The sequence below is a fragment of the Raphanus sativus genome, chromosome 1 (genome assembly GCF_000801105.2).
Source record: "Raphanus sativus cultivar WK10039 chromosome 1, ASM80110v3, whole genome shotgun sequence".
Classification (NCBI taxonomy): domain Eukaryota; kingdom Viridiplantae; phylum Streptophyta; class Magnoliopsida; order Brassicales; family Brassicaceae; genus Raphanus; species Raphanus sativus.
The window spans coordinates 4,879,803-4,895,910 of record NC_079511.1 but is presented as its reverse complement, the minus strand read 5'-3'; the positions used below and the strand labels follow the sequence as shown (position 1 = coordinate 4,895,910).

At 34.8% G+C, this 16,108-nt stretch overlaps 4 protein-coding genes across 5 annotated transcripts; 3 read left to right on the top strand and 1 right to left on the bottom strand.

Moving 5' to 3' along the window:
* Nucleotides 1–642: 642 nt before the first annotated feature.
* Nucleotides 643–1,923, top strand: LOC130498783 (syntaxin-125-like). Its single transcript, XM_056992391.1, has 2 exons — nt 643–1,193; nt 1,267–1,923. The coding sequence occupies exons 1-2, from the start codon at nt 730–732 to the stop codon at nt 1,697–1,699; spliced, it is 897 nt and encodes a 298-aa protein (XP_056848371.1). The 5' UTR covers nt 643–729; the 3' UTR covers nt 1,700–1,923.
* A 1,775-nt stretch (nt 1,924–3,698) lies between these two features.
* Nucleotides 3,699–5,065, top strand: LOC108808409 (F-box protein At1g61340-like). Its single transcript, XM_018580566.2, has 3 exons — nt 3,699–4,161; nt 4,468–4,542; nt 4,629–5,065. The coding sequence occupies exons 1-3, from the start codon at nt 3,928–3,930 to the stop codon at nt 4,815–4,817; spliced, it is 498 nt and encodes a 165-aa protein (XP_018436068.2). The 5' UTR covers nt 3,699–3,927; the 3' UTR covers nt 4,818–5,065.
* Nucleotides 5,066–6,261: 1,196 nt separating this feature from the next.
* LOC108808418 (uncharacterized) lies at nt 6,262–9,414 on the bottom strand. Of its 2 annotated transcripts, none has more exons than XM_057003135.1 (12): nt 9,021–9,414; nt 8,807–8,920; nt 8,434–8,501; nt 8,226–8,353; nt 8,073–8,163; nt 7,863–7,987; nt 7,705–7,786; nt 7,491–7,608; nt 7,281–7,414; nt 7,069–7,183; nt 6,811–6,996; nt 6,262–6,741 (listed from the first exon to the last, which is right to left on the bottom strand). In XM_057003135.1, exons 1-9 carry the CDS (start codon nt 9,054–9,056, stop codon nt 7,385–7,387), a joined length of 792 nt encoding a protein of 263 aa, XP_056859115.1. In that variant the 5' UTR covers nt 9,057–9,414; the 3' UTR covers nt 6,262–6,741; nt 6,811–6,996; nt 7,069–7,183; nt 7,281–7,384. The 2 variants fall into 2 exon arrangements, with proteins under 2 accessions (XP_056859115.1, XP_056859130.1); XM_057003150.1 differs by having other exon boundaries at nt 6,262–6,736.
* A 1,554-nt stretch (nt 9,415–10,968) lies between these two features.
* Nucleotides 10,969–12,624, top strand: LOC108852239 (uncharacterized). Its single transcript, XM_056987392.1, has 5 exons — nt 10,969–11,048; nt 11,232–11,628; nt 11,738–11,856; nt 11,931–12,063; nt 12,418–12,624. Exons 1-4 carry the CDS (start codon nt 10,969–10,971, stop codon nt 11,992–11,994), a joined length of 660 nt encoding a protein of 219 aa, XP_056843372.1. The 3' UTR covers nt 11,995–12,063; nt 12,418–12,624.
* Nucleotides 12,625–16,108: the final 3,484 nt, after the last annotated feature.

Genomic DNA, 16,108 nt, shown 5'->3' with positions numbered 1-16,108 from the left:
CTTCTTCCTCTTGTGAAACCCAGTCACAAAATCCCTAATTTTCGCGAACAAACAGCTATTAGATAGATGCCAAAGATTTGAGTATACGACTCTGAATCAGATTGAAACATACTTACCTGAGATCTTTCTCATCAAAAGAGACGGTGACGCTTTTGTTCTTTAGAGCTCTCTTCCCGATATGTCTAGCTCTCGTCGGCGGCGCCAATGCCCCCGACGTACCGTCATCGTCTACGTTCATCGCGAGATGCTTCGTCGGGTCGGAGACGAAGCGATTGGAGTTAAACGAAATTAGGGTTTTAGGGTTTTATTCAAACCAAAGAGGTCTTTCAAGAAGAAGAGATGAGACTTTTAATTGGGCTTTAGGCTCGGCCCATTATAGGGATATTAGCGTCTTTTTAACAAAAGTGAGCTAATTTGGTTTGGGGACAACAAAGTTATGCCATTAGCTAAGTTTAGATAATTACCAAAACTGATTGTGTCTCTCTCTCATTCTAACGTTAACAAAATAAACCTCCCAACAAAACTTTAAGCTTTTCTTTTGTTTTTCACTCATAAAACAAAACAAAAAAATTTAAAAATAAAAGACCATTGCATCTTCTTCTTCGTATTCAGACAAAAGATGTCTATGTCTATTGCTTTTGAACAAAACCACTGAAAAAAACAGGAATTTGTACATAAATTATACAAAAACCAGAGGAAATTAAAGATCATAAAAATTAGAGCGAAAAGATGAATGACTTATTCTCAAATTCATTCAAGCGGAACCAGGCTCAAATGAGCGATGTCGAGGCAGGTCAAGAAACGATGAACCTCGACAAATTCTTCGAGGACGTGGAGAATGTCAAAGATGACATGAAAGGTGTCGAGACTCTTTATAAGAAGCTTCAAGGCTCGAACGAAGAATGCAAGACGGTGCACAACGCCAATAAGGTGAAGGAGCTACGCGCTAAGATGGATGCTGACGTAGGTCAGGTTCTTAAGAGGGTCAAAATCATTAAGCAGAAGCTCGAAGCCCTAGAGAAAGCCAACGCTAATAGCCGTAACGTCCCGGGTTGTGGGCCCGGTTCGTCTACGGATAGGACTCGGTCTTCTGTGGTCAGCGGTCTCGGGAAGAAGCTCAAGGACTTGATGGATAGTTTCCAGAGTCTACGCGCGCGTATGAACGATGAGTATAAGGAAACCGTAGAGCGCAGGTCTTTCCTTTTTTTAGGTTTTCTTGTGTCGCAAGATATTCCTCTGTTTGTGACTTTGTTGGATTTGGTGCAGGTATTTCACGATAACAGGGGAAAAAGCGGACGAGCGAACGATTGATAACTTGATTGCGAGCGGCGAGAGTGAAAATTTCATGCAAAAAGCGATTCAAGAGCAAGGAAGAGGGCAGATCATGGACACGATATCTGAGATCCAAGAAAGACATGATGCAGTGAAGGAGATCGAGAAGAATCTACTGGAGTTGCACCAAGTTTTCTTGGACATGGCGGCTCTGGTGGAAGCGCAGGGGCAACAACTGAACAACATAGAGAGCCATGTTGCAAAGGCGAGCTCGTTTGTGAGAAGAGGGACTGATCAGCTCCAAGACGCGAGAGAGTACCAAAAGAGCTCGAGGAAATGGACTTGTTACGCCATCATTCTCTTCATCGTTGTCTTTATCCTTCTTCTCATTCCCGCTATGCCACATATTATGCTCATGTTGAAATGAAATTTCTAGAGAATTTGATTTTTATCCTCACATTCATCTTTGCCTATTCCTTCTTCTTGTTTTTTTTTTGCTTATGGGAGGGAATCGTTAGACTATGATGAAACCAGGGAAAGAGATTTGTAGAATATTTTTGGAAACAGGATCATTAATTCATTATTGCATGTAAAACTTTTATGATATCCTGACTTTTCTATATATTATCTCCATCTTTAGTGGTGGATGTGACAATGTTATGTATGTTGATTTGTTACTTATAGTCTTATAGAGAAACATATGCATTGTAATTTTATTTTTTTCAGCCTTCTTTTATAACACCATTATTTAGATATATCTTCGTTAGTTTTCTTTTATTGTCATCTCCACTACTACATTGTCTTAAAAGAGGTTTTGCCGTTGATTTTGACCTCAAACATAACAAAAAGTGAATAGTTTGGAAATTATAATGAAAGAAATAGTGAAGAAAGCTGACAAAATTAAGGGTATATGTACATGCAAATCGATGAAGTGTTGGTTTATGGTATGTATAGAGAATGTAATGACTTAGAGATTGGGATCTCAGACTTTTCATCTAGTAAAATCGTGGATATTCTATTAACTCTTCATATACTGAACAAGACGCTGCATTACATCTTAAGCTTACTCTCCTTGTTTTTCCGAAACACCTTAAGCATACTCTACATTGGGTTCTTTTAAGATAGCGAAGGCAAAGAAATTCTCAATCATTATTCTTTCTTTGAGGTATACACTCATCATTATACTTTTTTGTCCTTGTAATGGATGGTCTATCTCGGCAACTGCGAAGTGCTTTTTTGGCGGGAGCTTTTGGTTGTCACACAAATATTCTTTAGTCTATGCTCTCGATCGAATCTTATGCTTTGTGACCAATGTACTTACTGTTGTCAAAACGGAAAAGATTTGTCTCTAAATGGTATCTTTCCTTTTTTTTATAAGTTCTATCAGATCATATACTTTCAGATAAAATGAAATAAACATATTTCTCAAGCTTAAATAAATAATATTTTGGTAAAAGAAGAAAAAGTTCAGAAATATTCTGAAGTTTAAATATTTGGGACCTAGTTTCTCTTCTACCCCCAAAGCTAAGAGAAGAAAGTTTCTCAACCTCGAACTCAAAATTCTTGAAAGAGGCTATATATGTTTGGATCGTTTGATATATATCCTATGAATATCGGTTATAGTTACTCCAATATGTAATTTACATCACCACAGTAAAAAAAAAAGAAATTAAGTGCAAATTGTAATATAGTTCTCCAAAAAGTTTGAATGTGTATATAAGGAGTTAAATGGCCCAATAGTTCTCTCTATAAATATATGACGTATTACGTACTTTGTTCACCAAACTTCAATACTCCTCTTATCTTTTTAGAAAGCCTCTTTTGAATATAAATTAAATTTTACATGAGTTGGGAAAATACAATTATAGCAAGATTTAACAAAATAAATCAAAAGTCAGTGATAAGAATTTAATAGACAACCACGTGTTTGGGGAGAAGAACACAAAACAATGTCAGAATGTTTTGTACGTTCATAGAATCCGAGGAAGCCACCGTATGAACGTAGTAAACAAAGAAACATGTCACCACGTTACAGCATACACCATCCCATGCTAGTTTTTCTGTGAATTATTGCTTGCCACATAACATCATTAAAAGTTAATTTTTTGTCTTGTGTTCTATTTTTTAATCATCAAATCATATTTTATTTTTACTATGAAAAAGAAGGTACATAATTTATTTTTTTGTTCCAAGTTAAAGAGATAAATAAGCTTTGTGTTGATTTTAATTCCACTACAATGATTATAAAATAAACAAATATCTCACGTATTATATAACTAGCTCACTTTTCTTTCTTTTTGTTTTTTTTTTGACTGAGTCTTTCTTTCTTTTTTGTTTTAAAACAATCGAAGTGAAAATCACACATTTTTCTTAGATTTTTTTTTTGTATTATGCAACAAACTTTGAGATATTTGAGGAAGTACATAATTACAAATCAACTGAAGTTTTCAATTTTGCTTTCTTCTAAATATTTTTATTTCTCATTCTATTTATTGTTCCTATATTCACTTCATATGTTTTGTTTCCTCCCAACATCCACTGTTTTCTCTCTGTTTTTCCATTGTTCTTGGGTCCATTAGTTTAAATAAACTTAAGATCTTTTTTTTTGTTGTTTTTGTCATACATGAATCGTGAGATTTTCATAATATTAGCGTCATGGCATTGAGGAAGAAGATATTAGGTGTCGTGAAATCATCATCAAACACGAACCGAAACGTAGGTGGTGATGATGGTGGATTAGGGTTAATGTTAGACTGCGATAAGTACAAGAAAGGATATAGGAAGAAAAGGGTTTGGATATCCAGTGACAAGATTCGGGATTCTAGAAATATCTGCAAAAAAATAGTGTACAAGTCTCAAGAGCTAGAAACTCTTCCTCAAGATATCCTGGTTTGTATCCTATTAAACCAATCTCATAAACTCGTTTTAATCGATTTTCTAGTATAGAGGTTCGGTGGATTAGTTGGTTGTTAGTGTTCTTGTGCCGATGATTAACTAATCATATACAGCTGAATATTGACTTCGTTATTCTCTCTAGAAACAATGTCAATATTGGAAATGGAAAGTTTTCATTTTTTCTGTGAAATGTTTCTACTGGGAAATAAATAATTTAAGGTTTGTAGTTGGATAAGCCAGAGATGTTTTTTCAAATGTATCGAGTGAGAATGAAGTTACTGGAAATTGGATTATATGCAGATAAGAATTATATGTGGGGTGGAGCATGGAGATTTGAAGCAATTGTTTAATGTGTCAAAGACTATAAGAGAAGCGGTAAGGTATCATAATTTCCTAGAGATTACTGAAAACTTTATGCAAAAGAAAGTGATTTTAATTTGATTATTTGTTTTCTTTTGCAGACATTGATTGCGAAGAAATATCATTTTGAATATAGCACACCAAGAAAAACTTTGTTTTTGGGGGACGGCTTTGATACAATGATCAATTTGGAAGATGACATCGAAGTTCCATTGGTGAAAAAGCACAGGCTTTTCAGGATCACTTGCCAAAATAAAGTTTCTAAAATCTCAGTGGCTCTTTTCAAATGAAGATCTGACCAGTTGGGTTTGAATATGTAGTCTTTTGCGTGTTGTTGTTGGAAACCTGCTCAAAATATTCAACCGCTTCTTTAGCTTTGGTTGAAGAACTAGTCTCCGTTATAGATTTCTTTAGCTTTCTTCCTGGAGTTTTTATTTATAGGTTCACTGTAAATTGTTGTTAGACAGAGAGATGATAGGTCTTTTGAAATGCTAGTTTAGCACTTTATGTATATAATAATTTACTCATTAGATTTTGAGTCACGCGCGCATGTGTTTTTTCAAATTAAATTGAAGAAATTATAAGCTATATTGATTGTGTATTTTGGTTTTGCTTGGTGAAACAATCAAATTGATAAGTAACTTGTAATTTGATAATTCTACACAAAGCAGAAAATTTTATAGTGTTTTTGTTTGTATAATATATTCACTTTATTAGAACATATTTACTTTGTTTTTAATATATGGCATTTTAGAGAATTCTTTTCACTTCAAATTAGATGATATTTTCAATTTTCAATACAAATTTATTCTTTTTTTAAATAACATTTTAAATTCTCCAGTTAACGTTTTTCATGATTGGATTATATTAGGTGAATAGTTAATGATGTTTTTGGTTAGATAAAAATATAATTTTTTTCCCTTAATTTATGTGAACAAATCTAAATTTCAAAGTAAGAAAAAACGGAAATAGTGTCATTTAGTTGATTATATATATATATCAGTACATCTATATTTTCAAAAACATTTGTTTCAGAGACAAAAATATGCTATTTTCTCTATTATATATATATACTAGGGGATGCCCGCCCTTCGGGCGGGTTGTAAACATCATAGAATGTGGTTTTAGATGATTAGATTGTATTTAGATCGATAAGCATATCCCTTAATGTACTAAGCAAAAAGGTAGGTGACCTGTCAACATGTGTGTTATGACTGTAGACGATATTAACTTTTATTAAAGTCATATTATTCAAACTATGTTTATTTTTACACTAAAAGGTTCTGAACATATAATTAGGATTAACAAAAACCACATTCTATTGAGGTATAACGGTTCCACAAAAAAAAACACGTTATATCGTCTACACTAATAATAACGAAAAGAGAAAATACCTGGTGTCAAAGATGGTGACATACCTGGTGACGTTTTGGTTCCACGTGACGGTTCATTTATCCAGGTTGTAATGTGATACAAAAGTTTGATCACTGACACCAGGTATGTCAGCACTTTACCGTCTTTAAACAAATTAGGATTAACAAAATATAGAAATACCAAATTCATGCTTCATCAAAAAAAAAAAATCGTTAATGAAACCAAGAGCCCAAATAGAGAAATGCCAAATGCATACTTGTTCATAAAGAAACCTCTATAGTAATCTACAACAAACCATCCTTTTAGATTCAAAGCTGAATCGAGGTTGAAGGTGACTACGGAGGACATATACGAAACTAATAAGGTCAAAACGTTTTAAACATTTCATCACAGTAGTTAAAGTCTAAAAATCAGTATGTGAGGACTTTCAGTCTCTACCGAGCATCCACAGTCAAGCAACATATTTAAACAAATTAAGATTAACAAAATATAGAAATACCAAACTAATGCTTCATCAAAAAAAAAAACTTGATTGTTAATGAAGCTAAAAGCACAATACCAAATAGAGAAATACCAAATGCATACTTAATTATTATTACAACAGGGAAACTGCGTCTCCATTCACTCATGCCTTGCGTGCCTTCTTCACCATTGGAGATGTTCCTCCAGGCTTGCTACCACCACCAACTTCCCTCTTACCAAGCACCAAGCCGGCATTGCCATTGCCATCTCCATTGCCATCGCCATCTCCATATCCATCTCCATCTCCATCTCCATCTCCATCTCCATCTCCATCTCCATCTCCATCTCCATCTCCATCTCCATTGTTATCGTCCTTCCCTAACAAACGAAAGATTCACGTTAGTTATATACATTGCGGGAACTTTAGTAGGAATATGTAATTCTTACATTATCAACGAACTCAGGGTTTGGCACACTGTCATCCTCACTGAGGATGCGCGAGATGGTGAAGCTCTGATGATTCGCTGTGAAACTGTATGGACCCACCCTGACTTGGAACGTGTAAGTCTTTCCCTCCTTGTCTCTAACAAACGGAGGGGCATCAGCTTCCTCTGGATTGGCACCATCCCCAGCCTGCATGTAAATGATAAGATGTTATGAATAAATAGACAGTTGATGATTAGAGCATATTCTAAAACGACGAACCAAGATATTGGCAGCTTCATAGGCCCTCATGTTATGGAGCTTCGCCATTACTCCATCAAATCCAACAAACAAACCTTCACCAGTTTTGTCTACAATTGACAACTCCACACGGTATCTAGTGCACAGAATAAAGGTATCAAATCACAATGGTGACTTAAGTTACGCCAGTACGTTCAATGTAGGTGACTAAACTTCTCAGAAGTAACACGTACCGGAGGACAACACCAACACGTTAAAGTTGAGACAGACCGCTGAAGTTTCCTGGAACATTTTGAACAGGAAACATAGCACCATCCCTTGTCCAAATTGATTCCACTCACTTTTCCGATACAGATAATTCAATGTACTGCATGATTGGTAAGTATGATTAAGCCCGTGTTAATACACATTCAATATGGAAGAGCATAATGCTGATAACCAACCTGTGACGGAGCGGTAACGACAAAATCATTGAGCTCAGATACGCTCATCTTCTCCACTTTAGCATAGCTCTTTAGAAGTGGAGCTACTGGCGCGAGCCCAGTGTCTCGTGTAACCAACCTGCATATCAAGGTGACAATGTCATTAGACCAATGTACAGTTTGGAACTACCATAATCAGTTCATGCGTTAAAGTAATGAATCTCAAAAATGGTACCTGAGGAAAAGGCTTTCCCCTGCATTTGTTTCCTTGTCGAAGTATATGTGTGTGCCAGATGTGGCATTCAAAAACAGACGGCCTGCATTATGAGATGGTATATATAAGCTCGACATCAGTACAAAGCTAGTCATGTATGTTTTAAACTGGTTGCTTACCTCCCACCATCTTCGGATTCACACTGGTTGCAACGACAACCTTTGGATCACTTCTCATCTTCTCGAGCCGATCATGAATTTTAACAGCGTGATCGTCAAAGAGGCTCATGATCACATAAGTGCCACTGCATCACGCAAAAACAGAATAGTAAGAGAACATACATATTAACTCAAAATAATTGTGAAGGTAACGAAGCTGAAGAAACTTACTTCTCCATCTTGATTGTCGCCATAACACGATTCTTGTCATGTGGAAGGTCGGTAACAGTACTCTTGACAGCAGTTATCTCACCAATAAGGTCTGTCATAAAGAATATCAGATATCCATTTTCGCTATAAGAGGAGATGATAAGAGAACATTACCCGGTAGCTGATTGTTAGAGTTCGCAAGACCAAGCATCTCACGGTGGTTACGGAATCGGAATGATTGAAGAGGGATTTGAACAGCCGGTTCAGTGACCTTCTTGAAGGAAGTGGAAGAGTCGCTGAACCTGATTAGTAGAGAAGAGTCAGACGACGGTAATTCTGGTTACAGCGGGTGACATCAAAACCGGTTAAAGAGTAGACCGACCCCGCTTCCAGGTTAGTCTGGTGCGTCGCAAGATGGTTCACGTTCACAGTTGCCGGCATCATGGTCGACTGAAAAAAAAAGACAAAATTAATTAAGAACATCGGAAAAGATAAGCATGGTATTATTTAAAAAATTCTAAAATACGTATTATAAAATACGTATGAAGAGGATGAATTAATTCAAACGATGAATACGTACGAACACAAAAAAAATTTAAGAAACAATCATCAAAAGCTGAGAGTGAAAATCGAGAAAGATTAAGCATGGTATTATTTACCAAATTATTAAATACGTATGAACACATACGCGATGAACTAATGATGAAGAAGTATGAACAACTAAAATTTTTAAAACAGTATGAGAGTTACTTTACCTGAGAATCGAGTAGGAGCATGTCGATGCCCATGAGCTCACCACCACGGCGGACGTTGCTGGCCTCCCAGAAGCGAAGCAAGCGAACTTCAACGGTGGAAGAGGAGCGGCCAGGCTGCAGATCGGAGAGAAGGACCAAAACGTTAGCCATATCAAGCGTCTCTTGTTTACTGAAAGGAGAATGAGATGATGTTTCTGAAAGGAGAATCGCATACCTCTTTATAGTCGAACTCCACCGCCTTCGAGAACATTATGATGGCATTGAATCTTCATCGTGGGTGCTCTATTAATTGAAATCGTAAAGTCGAGGGTTTGGTCACAGGCTACTCGACGAAGAAGATGAAAGATCAGCGGCGGAAGAGAAGACGCTCTCATCTCTGGTTTTGCAAAAACAACCTCACTTCAACCCTAATCAAATAAGCTGCGTTTAACAAAGACATAATACTCGCGAGTCCATCAAAAAATACAATATGGCCCAACAAACAATAGCCCACACGAATATAAACTTAATGAGACGGTGCGTTTAAGGTTTAGGACACGTGGCTTGTGCTCCTTGCATTATTTATCGACGTGGAACAGGGAGGAGAGAGTCCCCTTTTCTTTATAATAATAGATATATATTGCAATTTATTTTATAAGTCAAATTAAATTTTAAGTTAGATTTAACATTTGAACATCATTTTAGAGAATGATATTAAATATATTTAAATTTAGTTATATGATTATAATTGAATTCTATTATATATTTTAGAATGATATTAATTTAATAAAATTGTTAATATATATTAAAGAACAATCATATGTTGTGATACTTTTGACATCATAAAAATAATAACATTAATCATATGTTATGGTTGCATGATATAGAAAATACTAAAAACAATATACATGATAGTATATATATAATATATGATTTTTTTGGTTAATGAAGTGACTTACAAAATAGTCTACATAATAATTATATACGTTGTTAATAGTTATTAGATTGATAATTTGATCTTTTTATAAATTAGTTGGTATATTTAATTTATTGGTTTTGATACATACTTTGATTGTAGTTCATATCCCCTAGACTATATTTGAGAAGTAATTTTACCACATGTCTTCTCTACCATCATTCTCACAAAAATAATATGACATGGCTACTAAAATTGATGACATGTCTTATAGAGTAATATGACATGGACAATTATATTTAATATTAATTTATATTTTGGTAAACTTTTAAAAATGTGGTAATAACTCATATATTACATTTATTGTCGATTTTTATTTTTGGACTGTTTAAAAATATGGTAATAACTCATAAATAATCATTAAAATAAATATATTCAATTATGGCTTTTTTAAATTTCGAAATATCATTTAATTAAAAATATTTTTAAAAATATATACATATTTTTAGAAATTACAAAAATTAAATCATAAAAACAAATTCAATAGTAAAATCATTAGTTTATTATATATATCTACATATTTTATAAATATTGTTTAATTTTAATTTTTGACACTTATGCAATTTTACATATTTATTTAATATATTTAATTAAAATAAATAGATAGAAAATCTACCTAAGATTATAATTTTAAATATATACATGCACATTCTTAATATAATCAAAATAAACAAAATTGTTTTTATCTTAATTTTAATGTTTAGTTAAATCAAATTTATATTAAAATATTGACAAGAAAAAAAAAAATTCATAATATTAATAAAAAAATAAATATAATTTATATTTATCTGTTAAAAAATATTTTAAAATTTTTTTACTGCACATGGTGCAGGAAAACACCTAGTTAACAGTAAACAAATTTGTATTCTTCTTAAAATAACATTATTGTTGATTTTGTTAAGATATTAATAAGATATATTTGTGATTATATTTATTATAAAATTAAATGATAGGATAATTAAAAGTAATGATTTTTTAAAAGATCATCCAAAATAAAATATCACACATGAAAGAAATTATAACTTCTATTTTAATATATAAGCTTCTATTATAACATATGCTGTCTCTATTTACGTAGTCAACACGCCTAAATATTAAGAGCAAAATTATCGGCGTATCTAAGCCAAATATCTTAGTATTAAAGGATTAAAATTTAAATGAAAAAAGAGGAAAACACTTGGGACGTTCCTTAATTAAGAAACAAAATATGTGCGTCCTTACGAGCCACGTGGCGTCTTTCTTTCCCCTAAGCATTGCGTTGAGAGAAAGAGAATTCAATCGTCTCAGGCAGCGATGGCGACCACCAAATTCAATCTTCTCTCTTTGATTTTTGACTGAGTTTCTCTCTGCTCCTTGACTGACTGAGTTTCTCTCTGTTTTTCCGGTGGTTTCTCGGCGGATCCAGAACTTGATTTTTAGGTTTCTTCAAAGTGTAAGCTCCTTGATCTTCTCTCTCTTGACCTTGATTAGAATTTGCGTGGTTCTGATTACTGAGGTTAACGGTAGGAGGCCTCAGGGTTTCAAGCTCGCCATCAAGGCTAGACCCAATAGAGGAAGCGGTGGGGGAGGTGGTGGGTCTGGTGTGGAGAAGAATCTCTTGAGGAGCGTTGAGGAGACGAACAAGGGCTTCTGCAGGACTATTTTTAATGTGGTTTTGCAGAAAGCTGAACTTGTTACCAAGGAGAAGAACAGGGCTTCTGCTGTGGCGATGAACGCTGAGATACGTAGGACTAAGGCTCGGTTGTCTGAGGAAGTTCCAAAGTTGCAGAGACTTGCTGTTAAGCGGGTTAGCTTTCCTTTCTCATCATCTTTTACTCTTCCCTCCCTTCATGGATCGATCAGCTATGTTGCTTCTAGTTTGGCTGAGGTTCTTTGTTTTCGGAATGATTGTAAATAATGGCCGAGAAGAGAAGAGGAGTATGAGAGCTCCTACTCTTGTTCAGACAAAACATAACAACAATAGTTGACTGCCAACTAGAAACGAGAGTGTAAGTCTTGTTGATGTGGAGAGGAGTAGTGGTGGACGGACTTCACGAGTAGCCATTATTACAGATAGAGAGAAAGATCGTTATGATCCTGATTATGACCGTCACAGGTACCACAACAACCCTCTAATGATTAACAACCTTTTTATAGTTTCATCAACATTGAAATGTAATGTTTTTGTAGGTACGTGAGGGTTACGCCACCTGTTGTACAAAACTTCAACCCGATGGCGAGCTTGAAACCCTGAGGCCTCCTACCGTCAACCCAGATTTGGCTATTTGAGCAGAAAGATCTGAGGATCGAAGGAAGGATTACTGTAAGTTTTCACTTAGCATGTTGAATATGTTAGTTGTGGAGCTTCACAAGCATGAACTGATGAGATTCATCGCTTAGTTTATTTGAAAATCGAGTTGTTTGATGAGATTCTTCGCTTAGTTTAGTTTCAATTTGTTTAAAACTTACTTGACTTTGTGCTAGTTCATAGAAACTTGAGATAAATGATGCTGTCATCCTCATTGGTTTTAATCTTAAACATACTTGACCTTGGATGTTCCTTATTTCAATTTTGTATTGCTGTACCTTTTTTCCCACATATATATGTTAGTTCTGAGAAATTTGAGATCACGACATTCTCATTGATTCCTTGTTTCAATTTCTCTTCTTGTTACAGGGTTTTGACGAGTACATGACTCTAGTGTTGGATGAAGCTGAAGAAGTGAACCTCAAGAAGAACACCAAGAAACCACTTGGTGAGTTTACTAAGAAACAAAAAAGTCCTACCAATAATCTATATTTTTAGGATTGTCCTTAGCAAAATCTCTTAAAGACAAAGTAATAATAAAATATCTTAAGGACTAAAATTAAGTCCTACCAATAATGATGCTCTAATAACATTTCTGACTCACAGTGGACATACATTACCAAATCTAATACATCTATGTAAATGTTGGTGTAACGAAACTACCAAAATAATATATAGATATTGGTGATCCAATCGTATTCAGGGGTCTGAGTATTCTTGGTGCTCATCATACCATATATCTACGTAAATTATAACCGGATTTCGTTTCCGCATAGCTTAACTAATATGATTTTTAATGAATAAAGTAGAACAAAAAACCAAAAGAAGAATATAAATCCTTAAACTCAAATCTTTAAACTTAAATTGCCCAATGAGAATGTCAAAAAACGAAAAATCCAAATAAGCGAAAATAAACAAAGATGCATAGGCAGTATTAAAACTGAGAAACCAATCACGAATTAATTGTTGATATATACTCCCTCCGTTTTATATTAAGTGTCGTTTTAGAGAATTTTTTTCGTTGCAAAATAAGTGTCGTTTTAGAATTTCAATGCAAAATTTATTAATTTTATTCTCCATTCTATTTTTCTATTGGTTGAATTGTATCGGTAATGATATTTTTATATTGAAAATATGCAAAATTAAATGATTTCTTAATCCGTATGCACAAGTCTAAAACGACACTTATAATGAAACAGAGGTAGTATCAGCCAACACGGGCCTTTTTCACCACCTTCGACGATGCTACGTCTACCTTCGTAAATATTTGTGAATATCGGCAAATATTTATTTATTTTATTAATATTGCATATTCGTATTTGCAAAACCCCAAAAAAAAACGAAAATTAAATATTTGTAACATATAAAATAAATCTACATATATTTTAAAATATGGATATCCGAACCGTGCACAATCCTATGTTATGGTGACTTTGATGCAAAACATAATATTTTCTTGATTTACCATATAAATCCCTTTTTATTTTGAGTCTAAAATTCTCTCTATATTATTTGCCAAAAAAGTTTTTTTTCTTAAAAAACACCTTTTACATTCAAAAATAGTTTCTAATATAAAATTCTACTTTTAAGTGAAATATGCAATGAAAATAGAAAGTAAAAAAAAATTAGAAGAATGTTGTTCATGGAAAGAGAAACGAAAGATGTGTTTTGTCAAACATTTTAGCAGCAAAACTTGACATTTTCCCTTTCGTCCTCTCTCTCTTATCTGTGTTTCATCCTCTCGCTTCTTTAATCACTTTTTTTTTCTCCATCTCTATGGTCATTTGTTGTTCATACGAAATCAAGTCAACGACGCTTCTTTTGCCCCAGTTTCATTCTTGTTTCTTTGAGCTTTAATCCAGGCTAAGATTTTGAGTCGCTTAATCTCTGTTCTTTGACTTGCCTTACCTCAAAAGATTCATCATTCATACGATCTTAGCTTCATATCCAATCCAAGAACAACACCCACTTCAGTCAACTGTGGTCCTGGATCTGTTTCCCACAGTTTCAGACCAAACCCACATCAAAAGTTTCAACATTTAGGCCAAACCTTTAATCTTTTTTTACCAGCTATGGTAGTATAAGACCAACACCTCGAAAACGGCGGATCCATCCGTGTGGTGGTCAAAGGACAGTCATTTCCGTAATATGTTGTGGGGTCCAGTGCGTTGGATAAAGATCCAAAGAGCTTCACTGGAGCTTTGTCTTTGGCGTTGTCTCACTCTACGGTATAAACCAAGGGCTTGGTGGCTCACAGGGCCGTCTGGCCACGGAGTACTACATGAAAGATGTTCAAGAGGTTCAGCCTTCAGTCTCAGGCTCTCACCGCAATCACCAACATCCCATGGATCATTAAGCCTCTTTGGGGCATTCTCACTGATGTTCTTCCCATCTATGGCTTCCACAGACGCCCTTACTTCGTTTTGGTGGTCCTTGGAGTGGTCTCTATGCTTTTCATATCGGTTCTTGGTAATCTACACCTTTACTTGGCACTCTTGTGGATGACGATAGCAAGTGCTGCGATGGCGATAGCTGATGTAACCATTGATGCTTGCACTGCCTACAACAGCATCAAACACCCTTCTCTTGCCATTAATCCTCATGGCACATGTGTGGTTGGATCCAAGTGAAGTGGCTCCTTGTTACAGTAGTTTGATCTGAAAGCTTACTAATGAAATCTGATGTTGACTAAGAAGAGTTTCCCGTCCAGGCAAGTATTCTATACCACTCAAAGAAGAGTTTGTCTTCTATAGTTGGTATATCGCAGAAAACTACAGAGCAAAAAAAAAAAAAAAAGAGTTCCATGTTAGGAGTGTGATATTCAAATAAACTAAAGGCTTTACTTTCTACAGCAAGACAAATTAAATCTTACTAAAAATGATGTCAGATGAAACATCTTCTTGAATAACTCAATGGGAAATAACTGGCACTGACTGAGGTAAGCCTTTTTCACCATTTGTACAGCTTCAGTGAGTTGATTGTAGGGAAACTCATTGACAGCCTAATTACATAAACAAACATAATAATTGTAGATCACAGAGATATCACTGAGGTTCTCATTTTTACGTGTAATCATTTTATCATCATACCTCTGAATCTTGGGATCCTCCTGATGAGTTCATCACAGCTATACATATATCTTTTATGTTTATGATTTCTGGAAGAATAGTCTTTTGTGCGTCTAGCGATGGTTGCAAGGTAGCTTGCTACCTGAGTTCCTTCTTCCCACAATCTAGCCGGCTTGTACCTGGTTGTAGAGAAGTGACTGTCTTGATACTCTCATAGTCAACTTTCCAGCTAAGTGGTGAAGACGCATTTAAATTCTTTATTTCCACCTGTGGAACAACAAAAGCTGGAATCATCAACCATATTCCTTCATTAATTAAACTCAGAATATACAAATGACAAAGAAAGAAAGAAAGAAAGAAACATGTTCACCTTGGTCCCAAAATTTAGCATGCCTAATTGGATGGTTTGAGATATGAACATCGCAACAGTGAGCGTCTTCTTGCATATCACATGACTCCCATATTCCCCACAGTTCATTGCATCGGGCCCATTTTCCATTTGAATTTCAGATACAGTCTCTAGCAAAGGTAGTCATGTCTGTTCATATATCTACATGTACCATAAGAGCAAACAAACACTAAAAAAAAACCCAATGGGTTGCTTCTTGGAATGAGTGAAGTCGATAATGGTAAAAGCTTGGCCAGAAAAAAAGTTGCTTAATAACAGAAGAAAACATCTAAGCCTGATAAAACCTGAAGAAACCAATGTAAGGATCTACACTGAGATCAATCGAAATCATTCCACATAAAACAACATAAAACAACATAACCAATCCAAGAAAAGGGGACAATGGGCTCAACTTACATTAGACGCTCGTCAATTCATAATTAAACAAATCTACAAACACATGATTGATAGTCATAAATAATCAGATCCGATCTGGACAAAAACCTAAGCTCAAAGAAATACAAAACAAACTGATAATCTAAATCATAATCACGAAATGAAGAGACGTAGATCTGCGATACAATACCTAAGAGCCTAGAGACAT

Bases quoted from the DNA above. Each gene is read 5' to 3' on its own strand.
- LOC108808418 (XM_057003135.1), bottom strand. From the start codon at position 9,056: ATGTTCTCGAAGGCGGTGGAGTTCGACTATAAAGAG. The intron at 8,164-8,225 runs GTAATGTTCTCT...TCTTTATGACAG, and splicing joins CTCTAACAATCAGCTACCGG to ACCTTATTGGTGAGATAACT. The intron at 7,415-7,490 runs GTTGGTTATCAG...CCAATCATGCAG, and splicing joins TCGTTACCGCTCCGTCACAG to TACATTGAATTATCTGTATC.
- LOC130498783 (XM_056992391.1), top strand. From the start codon at position 730: ATGAATGACTTATTCTCAAATTCATTCAAGCGGAACCAGGCTCAAATG. The intron at 1,194-1,266 runs GTCTTTCCTTTT...GATTTGGTGCAG, and splicing joins AAGGAAACCGTAGAGCGCAG to GTATTTCACGATAACAGGGG.
- LOC108808409 (XM_018580566.2), top strand. From the start codon at position 3,928: ATGGCATTGAGGAAGAAGATATTAGGTGTCGTGAAATCATCATCAAAC. The intron at 4,162-4,467 runs GTTTGTATCCTA...GATTATATGCAG, and splicing joins CTCTTCCTCAAGATATCCTG to ATAAGAATTATATGTGGGGT. The intron at 4,543-4,628 runs GTAAGGTATCAT...TTTCTTTTGCAG, and splicing joins CAAAGACTATAAGAGAAGCG to ACATTGATTGCGAAGAAATA.
- LOC108852239 (XM_056987392.1), top strand. From the start codon at position 10,969: ATGTGCGTCCTTACGAGCCACGTGGCGTCTTTCTTTCCCCTAAGCATT. The intron at 11,049-11,231 runs GCAGCGATGGCG...GACCTTGATTAG, and splicing joins AGAGAATTCAATCGTCTCAG to AATTTGCGTGGTTCTGATTA. The intron at 11,629-11,737 runs GTTCTTTGTTTT...TGACTGCCAACT, and splicing joins TTGCTTCTAGTTTGGCTGAG to AGAAACGAGAGTGTAAGTCT.